General features: G+C 50.1%; 1 protein-coding gene across 7 annotated transcripts in view; it reads left to right on the top strand.

Annotated features, from left to right (window-relative positions):
- The window catches only part of ITGA10 (integrin subunit alpha 10), a 74349-nt gene that overhangs the window by 30819 nt on the left and 28858 nt on the right, over window positions 1-14672 (top strand). For all 7 annotated transcript variants that reach the window (XM_043535438.1, XM_043535439.1, XM_043535437.1 and 4 more), the window contains 3 exons: window positions 8424-8535; window positions 13250-13359; window positions 13798-13886. In XM_043535438.1, the coding sequence (XP_043391373.1) occupies window positions 13251-13359; window positions 13798-13886 (198 nt within the window). In that variant the 5' untranslated portion in view covers window positions 8424-8535; window position 13250. The remainder of the gene's footprint in view (window positions 1-8423; window positions 8536-13249; window positions 13360-13797; window positions 13887-14672) is intronic.

Here is a 14672-nt window from a genome sequence, read left to right as displayed (position 1 = left end):
AGCAGAATCTGAAACATTTGGGAGGTGACGTTGGAAAATCAAAACTCAGACAAACGTTTCAGTGGCTTTTTATAAAATGTTGATGAAAAACAGCTTTTCATTAAAATTACATCTGGATTTCTTTGTGGGGGAGAGTGGGGGAAATGTCCCACCAGCTCCTCTCATCTCTGAGCAGCAGGTTGGCCTTCTCCCCCATGCCCCCCAGCAAGCAATGGCATAGATCACTGCACATCTGGAACTGCTTTGACTCGTCCCATCCTGCCCTCCCCATCCTGCTCCAGGGGATTGGCAGGCATTCGCTGTGGTGGCTGAGAAATTCCCGGAGGATATTTTTTCTCAAAGAGGGAAATATTTTGGCAAATCAGGGAGATTTTCTTGGGCTTCTTTACAGCCCCGAGCCTGCCACTTGCTCATGGCATAGCCAGCTCATAATTTAAATTTGTTAGTCTCTAAGGTGCCACAAGTCCTCCTTTTCTTGTTGCAGATATAAGTATCTCTCTTTTATAGAGACTTAGATTTAGACTCTCCTATGTCTAGAAGCAGCCCATTTTCCCCACCGCTGTCTGCCCAGAGTGAGAGATGTAACACTGCCGTGAGATGTCTCCATGATTGCACCCTTTCTTCCTATAATAGGTCGTTCTTTGTCCTCTCCACCTTTTCTTCCCTCCAGGTGGAATCCAATCGACGATATACCTTGAGCTTGTGCTTATAGAGGGGGAAACTGAGGCAAAAGAAGGGCAGTCTTGCTGTATTTGGTGTTTCCGAAAGCTGCAGCTTCTGGAGTCATGTGATTAAGTGAAAATCACAGCTTTCTTTCTTTCTTTTTTTTTAAATCTTTCTGGCCATCATGCTTGCAAAGAAAAGTCTGACCCAAGTTCGGTCACAAAGGCTCACAAATCTCATGGCGGACTGCAACCCCAAGCATTCAAAAATCCTGAGTCAGGCCCCCAAAAAATCATGACTGACTTAAAAAAATCCTGTTTTTTTTTTTTTTTAATATCTAATTGTCTTCTGGTTTCTGAGAACGAGGTCACATGTCTGAGCTTTTCTTTATAACTTACTAGAAACATACCTTTTTAATAAGATTCTCGCATGACTCCAGCAGCTGAGGTTTTTGGGGAGAACATACCAATATCTTGGAACTTGTGATAAAACAGCAGCGTTTGGCAACGTAGGCTTAACTTGGGTTTGAAGAGAGACGGGGAGTGGCTGGGTCATTACCCATATTGAATCTATTTCCTTAAGTTAAGTAGCCTCGCGCCTTCTTGTCAACTATTTAAATGGGCCATCTTGAGTATCACTACAAAAGTTTTTTTCTCCTGCTGATAATAGCTCATCTTAACTAATTAGCCTATCACAGTTTGTATGGTAACTTCCAACTTATCTGTATGTGTGTATCTATATATCTATATATATATATCTTACTATATGTTCCATTCTATGCATCTGATGAAGTGGGCTGTAGCCCGCGAAAGCTTATGCTCAAACTTAATTTAGTAGTTTAAAAACCGTAAGGTATTTATGCCAATCTGATGATTTTGGGGGATTTTGGAACGCTTGTGGCTGACAATACTGTACTTAACACATAGTTGGAGGGTCTCTTCCATCCAGGAGAGTAGTGTGGAGTTCCTCTTTTGTTTACATGTCTAATTGGTTCCAGGCTAGTCCATTTAATTTACATATAAACTCCCTTTCCTTGGTGTGAGTGTGTGTATGGAGGAGGGGAGCCTGAGTAGAGGAGGGAAGGAAGAAGTGGCATTCTTGCTAAGCTCCGCCCGTGATGCCAAGCTCCACCCTCAGTGCTTGAATAGCTGTCATGCTTTTGCTTAAATAATTGGCAGGGAAATAGTTAACAAGGAGACTTAACCAGAAGAGATACTACTTGGCACCATTGCAGTAGCATTTTCCACTCATAACGCTCAAAATGCTTTGCAAGAATAGGTGTCTTCATCTTATAGGTGGGGAAACTGAGGCACAGAAAGGCAGGAATTTGGCCAAAGTATCCCTGGGAGTCGGTGACAGAGCTGGGACTAAAACCCAGGTCTAACTTTAGAATGGGCATCGCTAGGTTTCAGGGTGAACACTATGTGGAGCCAGATCAGGGCAGTTCACATGTCCTGAGAAGTACCGGAGACTAAGACAGCCCTGCTGCAGGATGCTACTTCTAAGGCACTTAGGCTGACAATCCTTGTGGGTGGGTGGCCGCATTCCCTGTTGCTCTGCACCTTGGCCAGTTACATCCCACTGACATTTTGGAAAAAAAAAAAATTTCAAATTCATACCAAAAATGACTGAAAATTCCAGACAAGTTCAATTTGGGACCATCAAAACATCTCATTTGGATAATATTGAAACACTGTTTCGACATTTATAATATGTTAACATTTTGTACGCTATGTATGCCTAATACATCTAAAATTAATATTTTAAATACCGTTTTACTAAATAAAATGAATCCAAGCTAAATGTTTCAACCTTTCCCGTTAACAAATTGAGTTGAAATCAACAGGTCAACGTGAAAAATTTAGGTTTCAGTGAAACTGCATTTTTCGATGGAAAACTATTCTGCCTAATTTTGTAGCTGGTGCTACTTGATACCTTTCAACAGGGACTGGACGGCTCTTTCTGAAACCCTACTTACGGTGATGGTGGCGTGGAGGGTACCATACACTGCATGCTCCTCTAGCATGGGTATAGATGACAGTGTAGTCGCTGAGGCTCTGCTTAGGTAAGCAAAGACATGCCAGAACCTTAGGGTCTGTACCATACACGGCTCTCTACACACCCAATCAGCGCCTCTCACATGTAGTGCCCACTGCTGGAGCCTTTTCCTGCCTCAGGGAACTTTTTCCCGCTGCCTCCCCTGTACTAAAAACTTTCACTGCTGCGTGTAGCTACACACGCAGGTAACATATAGATAAGACTGCTAACATCATTTTCTGACTTAAACTGGGGACGTGAGATCACTGGGATCTTTAGCTGGACGCAGAAACTTTGAACATTAGATATCCCGGTGTATTGCGATAATAATGCAAATCTTCAGACCCACAGACAAACCCCACTGGCAGATTAAATAATTTTTCTGGCAACTGGCAAATATGTAAAAAAAAAAAAAAAAAAAAAAAAAAAAAAAAACCCAGCCAGGCCGATCAAATACCAGCCAGGCGCGAACTCTACTCCACCCACAGATTATTTAGGTTGCGACAGGCCATAAACATTTACAAATGGGTCCTGAGTCCACAAAAGGTTGAGAACCACTGCTCAGTGCAAGGCTCCCCGGGTGAGCTTCCCTGGCCCGTCTTACGCAGGAGGTCAGACCAGACCATCACGACGCTGCCTTCTGGCTCTAAACGTACGACATTTTTAAAGACAGCAATAACGTATGAGGTTAACTGGCAGGTCCGGGCTGGGACAAACAAGGCTCTTGGCTCTGGGCTGTTGCAATTCTCAAAATATTTTAAGACAACGAGAATTTTTTCTCCCTTTAATTTGAGTTTCCTAAAATACACGTGTGGGCTAATTTCCGAAGCTGGCCTCTCGGTGCTGCTGGTAATTAGTTAGCCAGCCACGCAAGGAATTTGCAGCGTGTGCATGTGATCCATACTGGGGCGAAGGCGCTCTATTTTCAAACTACACCCTGCGTAATTGCTCGTCTGTTTTCTTCCTGAGGTTTGCTGTGAATCTGGGGCACGGTCGGCTCCCGAGACAGAGGAGTCACTGTGCAAGGGGCGCAGCCTCCGCCCTCTCCTTACACATCCTCAGAGAGGCAGGAAATACACTGCCCCGCTCGGCCCTGCCAAGCTGGAGCCCGTCACTGGGAGGTTGTTATGATCTCAGCTTGGAAACTATAACTTCAGGTCAACTCCTCCAGTCTGGATCCTCACTGACACCCATGCACAAAATGCATCAGACGCTCTTAATGCTGGCCGCATCATGGGCTTGATTTATAGCTCCTCCAAGGTCCTTTCGACACTGCCCTGACAGTGTAAAGAAGCCTTAAAAACAAGTGTCAATTACAGTTAACTCCCACCCACCTTGGAAGGGTCCCGACATTGCCAGGGCCTGTGTGCACATGGAAATCAGGCCCTGTATATTTCAAAATAATGCGCAGGTTTCGCAGAAGAGTGAAAGCGGTGAACATTTTTCACGGACCCCCCGCTGCTTTCACTGCCTGTTTTAGCCCTTGGACTGGTGCAATAAATTCAGTCACTTTCCCCTGATGGTTCACGGTCAGTTTCGTTTCCTCCTCCTCCTGGATTCGGTTTTTAAGGTGCTTCTCTGAAATGGTCTAGTCACGTAGTGGACTAAAGGGCTTCTGGGTTCCAGGCCCCAGTTCTGGGAGGCGGGGGAAACATGAGCTATGGGATCAGAGAAAGAGGCCGTGAGTTGGGATTCTGTACCTGCTCTGGGCGAATTTCTTCCCTTCACCGTGCAGCTGCAGGAAGGCAGGACTGATTCTTCCCTACGCGAGCGTGAGGGTTAATTGTGATCCGTAAAGTGCTTTGGGATTGGGATGTGATGCAAATTAGCACTGAGATCAGCAGGTGCAGGGAGGAGCCTTGGGGCTACGAGATGTTTTTAAGGAGATGGGACTAAATTATCACTTTGGGATAAGCCCAGCTCACTAGGGCTCATCCCCTGTTTCTGTGCCACGGGCTGCTTGGGACATTAAAAGAACCAGAACATCCATCTTGCAAAGAGTCCGGCAGCACAGCACCTCCTAGTGCCAACTTGGGAACAGCATTTGCCTCTTGGACCAGAAGAGACAGGACTGGGGTGTTGTAAGAGCTGGTTGGGAACCCGAATTTCTGTTCCCTGAGAAATTCTGACACGTAGAAATGTGGTGGTGGGTGTTCCCAATGAAATGAAAATCCAAAACGTCCCACGAAACGAAAATTCTGACATTTGGATTTGGGACCCTTCGAATGCTTTGCTTCAGTAGCCCGGCCATTTTTGCTTTGACGTTTGTTCTCCATTAACAGGAAAGATAAAATCTGAAAAATATTTTAAACATGAACAGAAATCAAAACTTTTCAGCTGGATAGCGTCGTTTCGATTGATTCTTGACTTTTTCCCATTGCAAAATTTCCTCGAAATTAACATGTTCCCATGAAATATTTCGATTTTGCCGAAGCCGCTTTTTGCAATGGGAAACGGCTGGGTCTGTATTTTCGTTGACTAGGTCTCGTTTGAACAGTAGAAAGGGGATTGCACTGGACACAGACAGACAACCTGCTGTTGTTCTCTCTGGGTATGTCTACGCAGTAGCAGGCAGCATGCCTCCCAGCTACGTCGGCAGGTAGCTGCTCAAGATATTGGGGTACAAGGGGCAGCGTGGGCTAGCCGCCCTGGTACAAGCCCATGCGACCTCCTGGGTCTGCGCTCGGGTAGCCAGCCCCTGGTGCGCGAGCTTGAGCCGAGCTCGCGCGCGGCTGTCTACCCAGTCTCGGAGGCAGGTTGCTAGCTGCAGTGCAGACGTAGCATCAGGCCTTCGCAGGCAAAGGGTCTCCGGAGATAGCCACGCCGACTACCCTATTGCGTTACCAGCACTGCTCCCAGCGGCCTGTCTCTCTACCTCCAATCCACGCTCACGCAAGGCCTGACCCGGCTTCGCTAATCCGCCCTTCCGCAGTGTGGCTCTGTCTCCGGCTAGCGCTCAGCCCAGAGGCACAACAGCCTGCAGCTAGCGGAGGTGGGGTTTTGTCTCTGGCCATGAAGGGCCTGTGCCTCTAGACCAAGAGGTCGCAGGTTCACATCCCGGGGCTGGCTACACCCCCACCCCCAGGGCATTGCATTACAAGTGGGAAGGGAGGTTGGAATTGGGTGGCTGGCTGATGCTCAAGCGAAGGGGAGAGAATACAGCCAACTGGAGAGAGTACGGCCCAGGGTAGATCTGACCGAGTTGCGGCTTGAAAGGGCCTAGAATTGGAGTCCGACGGAGAGCGGGCCTGGGCACCCAGCAGTGCTCTCTGCGAGGATAGCCTCCCCTGAGCTGGGAGTGACCCTAGCATGGTCAGTGGTTTCCAGCACTGCTCTCTAAATCCCATTAGCGGTACGCGGGGGAGGGGACTGTCGCTATCTGGGCCTCGTTTAAAGCGTGTGCGTGCCAGACCAATCCACCCCCTCCTGCTCGCGGTCGGAGAGGCTGCTGCTGGGCCACATGGGAATCGGGTCCCTTTTCCTCTCGTCTTACCCTGCAATGCTGTCACAGGGCCGGAGTTCAGCTCTGGTCTGGTGGGGAAGAGGCCCCGTAGCCCAGGGGTAGGGTCCAGGCCTGGGAGCCGGGAAGGGTGTGGGTGTGACAAAGCCGGGTGAGCGGTAATGCACGGTTGGAAACAATCACTTGAACTCTTAAGAACCATGGATGGGTTCCGAATTAAAGAACTCAGGACTCCTGGGGTTCTAATCTTAGCCCTGCTACTGGCGTCTTGTATGTCCTGGGGCATCACTCCCCCCGCACTCATTGCGCCTCAGTTTCCCCTCCCACCATTGCCCTGTTGAGTGCCCCTTCAGTGCAGAGACTGTCACTCACTGAGTGTGCACTGGGGAGCACTGGTGTCCCTCGGAACCAGTAGGTGCTACTGAAATACCAATCATAATGTGGCTAGGGCACTCAGGCCCCAGCTCCTCTATAAGCGTTGAATAAGTCACTTCCCCCACACTTCTGTGCCTCAGTTTCCCTATCAGCACCCTAAAGCTAATACTTCCCCTGGGTGGTGCGTAAACACCTGTGTATCTCACTCCTTTGACCCTTTTTCCTAAAAGCTCCAGGTGTAGCTACACTGACCATTATAGGGCAGCACGGCCCTGCGGGACCAGCCGCCCAAGGTGATTGGAAAGCCCGTGGCCCGTGTTACACAGGGGGCAGGCTAGATGATCCCAGTTGTCCCTTCTGGCCTTGGAATCTGTGACTCCAGTAGGGAGTCAAAATGCAAGTGCCGGCAGCGAGTTCTAGGGGCAGGCCGGCTAATGCAATCCGCCAGATGACGGGGCAACAACGTTTCCTGTGGCCGGGGGGAATCAGCTGCACAAACTCAGCCCGGGCCCGTGTGCTGCCGGCTGCGGTTTGCTTGTCCTCTTTGTGGCCGGTAACCTGAAACAACCCAATCTGGGAAGAGTCTGAAAGTCTCCTTGAGGGCTTGGACTGCCTGGGCTAGTGGTAAGGGGGGGGTTTGTTTTAGCCCCTGGTCGCAGCCTGCACAAATGTTTCCGTTCTCCTTGCAGCTCAGGATACAGAGACTCGCAGATTCCTAGGCCAGCGGGGACTGTTGTGATCATCTAGTCTGACCTCCTGCGTACCCAGGCCCTAAAATCTCGCCCCGATTCCTGCATCAAGTGGACCAGATGGATTTGTTGTGAACTATGAAATTTGAGACCTTAGGGAGCCAACCTTGGGCAAGTCACTTTGGCCCAGATCCTCAAAGTTATTTAGGCACCTAACTCCCAATGGAGTTACCTTTGAGGGTCTGGGCCTCTTACTCTCTGGGCCTCAGTTTCCCCTCACACATGTTTTTGTTTCACCTACTTAGGCTGCAAGTAATTTGGGAGAGGGACTGTTTTACTTGTTCAGCTTGATCTTTGCTGAGAAAAAGATATGTTTTTACCAAGTTAAAATTCTGATGCTGATGGGACCTGGTCTAGGTAATTGACTAGTTAACACATGTTAAAACTCCCACTGTCCTGTCCACACTAGGATTAACACACATTGTTTTTTCTCCTGTGGCGTGCCTGCCACGATGGGGCTCCGATCAGGGATGCTAAAGTAACACACTAGTCTGAATTTTCTGGAGTTCGCTTAAGTGCATGAAAGATGTACACGGAGGGAGGTTTTTCTGAAAGCGTTGGCTTGATTCTGCTCCTACTGGCCCTGTCTTGCCAGGCAAAAAGGGCGACGCATTGATTACAAGCTTAAAAACATGACCCAAGTGTAAGTGATGCAGCGTCATCTTCGGCCACCGAACTGAAAAATCCCCCACAAAATGCGGGTAGTTTCAAACTGAAACTGAATTTTTCCATTTTTTTTTCCCCCTCGACTAAACAAAAAAAAAGAGAGAAAACGTTCCATTTGGGCCGCATGAAACGGTTCCAATGTCAATTTCGAATGACCTTTCGGAACTGAATGTGTCAGAAATTTCTGGTTTTGGTTCTTTTTTCGGCCCAAGCGAGTCGCCGAATTGGCCAATAGTTTCAGTGCCGCACAAAATACAGTTTTCAGCTAACTTACTATTTGTGTCATATTTTGAAGCTTTTCTTTGCAGCCGTAACAGCTGGAGATTTGATTTTTGTTTTAAATGAAAGCCAAGATTCTGGAGAATGATTGAGAGTTTTGTCTCTGTCCTCCCCCTCCCCCTCTAAGTCTTTGCACCTCCCCCAACTTTGGGGCTCTCTGGGTTGGACTAACACTCTGCTCTGTGTCTCTTTAGGGCTATGCAGGTCATTCAACATTGATGTGAAGAGACCCCAGATCTTCCAGGGGCCACCGGAGGCTCAGTTCGGTTACAAGGTCTTGCAGCACGAAGCCGGAGGGGAGAAATGGTGAGTGTGGAAAGCATTACACCTGCCACAGCAGTTCCAGGGGGCGACCCTTCCTGCCGAAAGTGAGGATTTTACAGGGGCTTGTGAGATGGTCTGAGGCGAGGCGAGCCAATAGCTACATGTGCTTTTCCCAGCTGCATTCCTAATTCGAATCCACTTTTGGGCCAAAACTGGAAACCGGTTTGACTCCGGTCTGACATAGTCCTGATGCCTTTGGCAGGGAAGAGCTAATTTTATTTATTTGCATTCCAGAAGCGCCTAGGGGCCCCCACCAACATCAGGTCCCTGTTTTGCTCGGTGCTTCAAGTCCATACAGGACTTACAGTCTAAACCAGAGGTCCCCGAACTGTGGGGCACGCACCCCCTGGGGGGGGATAAAGGAACCGTCGTGGGGGGGGGGCAGGCCAGCCCCCATGTGGGGGCAGGGAGGGAGTGCCACTCAGCGCCGTCCCGAGCTCTGCTCTGGTCCCACCCGTAGCTGCATCCCTGGCTCCTGGCCCCAGCTCCACCCCCAGCCTCGGCCTCTGGCCACAGCTCTTTCCTTGGCCCCGCTCCCGGCCCCAGACCCACCCCCAGGTGCGGCCCCAGCCTTGGCCCCTTACCCCACCATGTGTCATCCCCCCTGAGCCCCAGCCCTGTTCCTGACCCCGGCTCCGGAGGAGGGCACAGACGGGGTAAGGGGGATGTGACCCTCAAATTTTTGAGGAGCACTGATCTAAACAGATAAGACAGACAAAGGGTGGGAGGGGGAACTGAGGCAGGGAGAAGGGAAGTGACTTTCCCAAGGACAGTGGCAGAGTTGGGCCTGGAAGCTAGGCTTCCTGAGTCTTAGGCCACTGCTCTAATGATTGGGCCATGCTGCCTCTCTTGAACATGGTGAAGATTCAAAGCTGGGAGAAACTGGTTAAACTCCCGGCACTGTATGGCCAGGGCTCGGAGGTACCAAAGGGGAAAAAGCTGGAGACCCCCAGCTGAAACTGACGAGGTCCCCCTGGCTTTAATTCAAGCATCTGTACTGCAGCCGTGCGCGGGAGCAGGGGCACGAGGACTCCAAACTGTATCCCTGATTTCCCCAAGCACACAGCAGCAGTTTGTAAAAAAAATCAAAGGAAATGACTAGCAGCCCTGACTCGGCTGCTGTTTGAAAATGATTCACAGAAGGAGAAGGGGGAAAAAATAAAAAAACTTCTGCTCTCAGGAAATCCAGCTGCTATGCCAGGAGGAGCCAGCCGCGGCTGGGACTGCGCGTTGACGCGTAGGTCATCTGAATGCAGGAAACAAACGCTATATATAGTGTGTGTGGGGGGGGGTTCTGGAGGGGGAGAGGGGAGTGAAGTGACGGGCCAACAGCTGTCCGTGGGTGTTTGGAGCAAAGTCTTGGATCGGCAGCCACCTCTGTGCAGAGCTGGGAGGTAGTGTTATTATTCGGCTAGACTATGCGCTCAGAGGGTGACCCGAAATTTCCGTCCATTAGGTGGCCAGTGTAGAAGGAGTGGGTGGGTCACCGAGCCATTCCGAGTGGACAGGCGACCACATCTTCGTTGGCGCTAACTGGGCCCCTGGGCTGCCAGTCTCAGCAAGAGATGCCCAAGTAGGAACAGGCTGTAGGGAATCAAGGGCTCTCTCTTAGCTGCAATGAGGAGGGATGATATTAGTGTTAAGGTTCAGAGCAGCTTTCTCTGTAAAGCTCAACTCTTCTAAAGCTCTACAATCTGCATAGTCACTCGGATTGCCTTAAAACAAAGACGGAAGTATTTCTTCACACAACACACAGTCCACCTCTGGAACTCCTTGCCAGGGGATGTCGTGAAGGCCAAGACTATGACAGGGTTCAAAAAAGAACTAGATAAGTTCCTGGAGGACAGGTCCATCAATGGCTATTAGCCAGGATGGGCAGGGATGGTGTCCCTAGCCTCTGTTTGCCAGAAGCTGGGAATGGATCACTTGGTGGTTACCTGTTCTGTTCATTCCCTCTGGGGCACCTGGCATTGGCCACTGTCGGAAGACAGGACACTGGGCTGGATGGACCTTTGGTCTGACCCAGTATGGCCGTTCTTATGTTCTTAATTTTGGTGTGCCTCATGGGATCACTGGCGAGGGTTAGTGACCCAAGTATGGGGTCATTTGACCAAGGGGCTCCTGAGATACAGTCCCTCCCAAAATTGGCAAGAAAGCACGTGTCAGTAAGCTAAAGGGAGGCTGTCCCCATGAAAAGCATCTACTACCACTCCTCTGTGGATGTTGCACGGGGCTTTCATGGCGGCACCTCTGCCCGCCCCCAAGAAAATGTGTATCTCCAACTCCGCGGTCTTCGGCTAAGGCAGGTCCCACTGATGGACAAAACGATCTCCAGACCTTAACTGGTTTCCCTCCTGGGCTAAATTGGGGGCCTGAGATTGGTGATTCCCTTTCTGAGCAGCCACGACACTCTCTACAATAAACCTCCCACCAAGGCCGGAAAAGGCAGTAAATCTGCCCTGGTTTAGAATGGTTTCCCCAAACTTTCATCCACTTTAAAGCGTGGCGACCAGGCTGGCAAACGTAGAGCTTGTTGGAAAGCAGAGGGAGGGGCACTCCATGGAAAATGTGAAGAAAAATCAAAAATCTGTCCCGTCGTTCTGTCCAAGCGCCCAGTGGAACATGTTGACTTTTTTTTTTTGAGGGGGGAGCAAATTAAAAATGTTGGCCCCAAACCAAAAACCGCCTGGCTTTTCCACCCAAATTTTTCAGTTTCCTGCCTGAAAAAAATATATCAACCCCTTTCAAGGAAAGCAGACGCCGTCAGGAAACATTTTGGGTTCATCAAAACCCCAGTTTTCCATCCCAGCCTCCCCTCCTCACAAAAGAAAAGGTTTGATGGAAAATTTTCAATAAATAGTTAATAATAAATACTAACCCAATACCCGAGGGGCTGCCAGCATGTCGGGGGCCTCAGTAAGCCCTGGCTCTTTTAAAAATGAAACACACGGCGATGAGTATCGGGAAGTCAAAAGCCGCTGGCTTGGAAGGGAGGCGCACCAAGAATAGATTGGCCTATGTGAAGTACCGAGATGAGGCCCAGCGTCCGCGTGCCTCACCTTTGTGCATCCATTTATGCTGTGCGGGAGGGCGGTGCTGTTGTCACTGTTCTCCAGTTGGGAACCGGAGGCCCGGAGGAACAGGACATGTCGCAGGACTCAAGATAAGCATGTGGATAAGCGCCTGGCGCCTGAGGAGTTAGGTGCTACCCATCTTTGAGGATCTGGGAATCGTTCCTCCTCAGCTCTGTCAGCCGTGCTCAGCAGCCACAGACAGGGTGAGGACGATTGAGTTAAGTTGCAGAGTTTGGCCGAACAATCCCACGTCGACATCCAAGTGCCTTTTCCCCCCCGCCTTTTCCTCTCGCCCATCCTCAACCTGAGAGCTGCTTTCTCCATTCACTCCTCCTCTGGCTCGTTCTTGTCACCAGCGCTCCTCGGGGCTGGCAGTACTGAGAGCCTCCCAGATCGGTTTCATGGAGTCTGTTTTCTCCCTTCTTCGTTTGACTCGATCTTTTTTTCCCTGGGGTGTTTTAAAAGCACTTGCAGGCAGTTAAAACGCGGAGGGCTTGTTTTCTGGGTGGCCAGATCTCTGTAGCTCAGCGGAGCACTGGTGACTTGCCCAAGTTTTTAGAAGAACAAAGCATTGACCTCATATCCCCCAAGTCCTAAGGCATCACCCTAACCACAGAACCAGCTGAGGTTTTGGCCTTCTGGTTCGTCCTTCCCTTCCCGATCCATCTGTGCAGAGAATTTCCTCCACGTGTGTTTTCACCCGGAGGCGTATGAACCAAGAGGAACTAACAGAGCCATAAACTTAGGCAGCATTTTAGCTAAAGCAGAGAGCCAGAACTCGTCTCCCCGACGGTATTTTCATTATGTTACCAGACCAGAGGCAAGCAGGGGGCTGGTGTGATGAGGATTCCAGGATGCTGCAGGGTTGGGAAAGGCCCAATTAAACCAGGCACGGTCGGCCCCAAAGAACCGTATTTGCTAAGGACACACAAACACGCCTGACCTAGCTGCCCACATGCTACTGCGCTGGCTGGTTTCTGGGGATGTGTGTCTAAAACACAGAACTCGAGGTCTTCTGGACTATTTAACGGGACGCAGCGCTATTCTGTGCTCTGTGATGCCGAGCTCTGTGAGGGAGTTTGTTTAGCATCTAGAGTAGGACCCTGGCAGTTGCAGTGTGATCTCTATTCCAAGTTCTGCCAGTGACTTGCCTGGGCATGTCATGTCCCCTTCCGTATGCCTCAGTTTCCCCATCCGTACAGTGGGGCTAATGATGCTCTGCCCCGCTGTAAAATGCTTTGCAATTTTAGACTGGCTTAATGCTGTACAAAGTGCCAAGTATTGTTAACTAGGAACATAGGCCCTACCTATTGGGTCAAGCTAGTGCAGGTAGTCCGCAGCCTCCTGTCTCTGAGGGTAGCCAATCATAGCAGCTTTCGAGGCAGGTGCAAAAATGGATACTTATGAAATAACAGACCTTTCGGGGCAGTTCAGGTTTATGCCACGCCGCGGGAAGGGTTTCTATATAACACTTTTTAACTATAAAACTTCCCTGCAAACCTCTCCCTGTCACATCAGAATCTCGGGATGCCCACTCTGCTGACGATTTATTTCTTGATGTTCTGAGTAGGAAGGCCCCCATCTCTGCCCCCTTGACTGCGTTGTTGGTGTTTCCGCTACAGGATGTTGGTCGGGGCGCCCTGGGATGGGACAGCCGACAACCGGAAAGGGGACGTGTACAAGTGCGTTATGGGTGCAAGAAACAACTCCTCCTGTGCCAAGGTCAACCTAGGTAACACCATCTGAAGGCGCCGCCTTGAAAAACCCGATCCATTTCGGTTAAAATTTTCAAACCCGCCCTAAGGGATTTAGAACTCTATGGCGACTGGAGGGCTGGCATCCAAACCCAGGAGCCCTGGCACCCAATCTGCCAAGCTCCAGCAAACCCTACTGAGAATGTAACCTTTATAATTGCACTGGCATTTTAATTCCTGAAAACTGGGTGTCTAAATCTGCCCACTCCCCACCCCGGGTGGTTTTGAACCCGCTCAGCCTTTTGAAAGTAAATGTAAAGGACAGGGTTTACAAAGGGTCTCATGGGAATTAGATGCCAAACTCCTGTTGAAATGCCCAGTTCCCTTCCGCTCCTCTGACAGCCACAGCCTGAGCCTCGGAGATGGGCACTAAAATGCCGTTTGCTTTTCCTTCCGCCTCTCTGCACTTTATTTAGGTGACCTGGCCCTGCGGAACGTCTCCACGCAAATCAAAAACATGCACTTTGGAATGACGCTCCTGGACAACAAAGAGGATGGCTTTGTGGTGAGCAGATTTCTTACCGACGGGTGGAAAAAAGTCCCATGGGTTGCATTTCTTTGAGCTGCCTTTACCATCCCATGTGTGAGCTTCATGGTCGCAAACTTAGACCCACAAACTTCCAATTGCGGTGGCATCTCGGGACTCCAGTTGAGATCAGGACCCCGTTGTGCTCGATGCTGTACATACCCATAATGAGACAGTCCCTTCCCCAAAGAACTTACAATCTAAGTCAGTGTAAGACAAAGAGTGGGAGGGGAAACTGAGGCCCAGAGATTTGCCCAAGGTCACATGGCAAGTCAGAGGTGGAAATAGAACCCAGGATTCTTGACTGCTGGTCCAGAGCCCTACCCACTGGGAAACACTGCCTCTTGAGCTAGGGCTAGGCTTGGAAAAGGACCATTTCCAAAGCGTGTCTTGAAACCTCAGTGTCACTCGAGCAAGTTGCATTTTAACCCAGGGAGCCGTTATCGTTTTGTAAATTTCCCCAGCATGGCGGAGAGGACTTGCCAAAGTGCTCTGAGGGCGCGAGAAGCACAAATCCGGCTGAGAGCCCAGTGGGGTGTGTGCTCCTAAACCCCTTGAGCTTTTTGACAGAGAGTCCTGCTGAGGGGTGAAAAGTAGAAGGCTAGAGATCCCTGGGGATGGGGGGAGAGACAGAGGCGGACGGAGGAGAAGATTTGAAGGAGGGCAGGGCTGGGGAGGGGCAGAAGGGTGGATGGCGGGGGGAGAAGACGAGCGAAATTCGAGTGGAGTTAGTCTAGAGTGAGATAATATCAGAGCGGCTCTCAG

Source organism: Chelonia mydas, chromosome 24, assembly GCF_015237465.2.
Source record: "Chelonia mydas isolate rCheMyd1 chromosome 24, rCheMyd1.pri.v2, whole genome shotgun sequence".
Classification (NCBI taxonomy): Eukaryota; Metazoa; Chordata; order Testudines; family Cheloniidae; genus Chelonia; species Chelonia mydas.
Note: the sequence above shows the minus strand (reverse complement) of the source record. Positions and strands in the feature narration are given on the sequence as shown.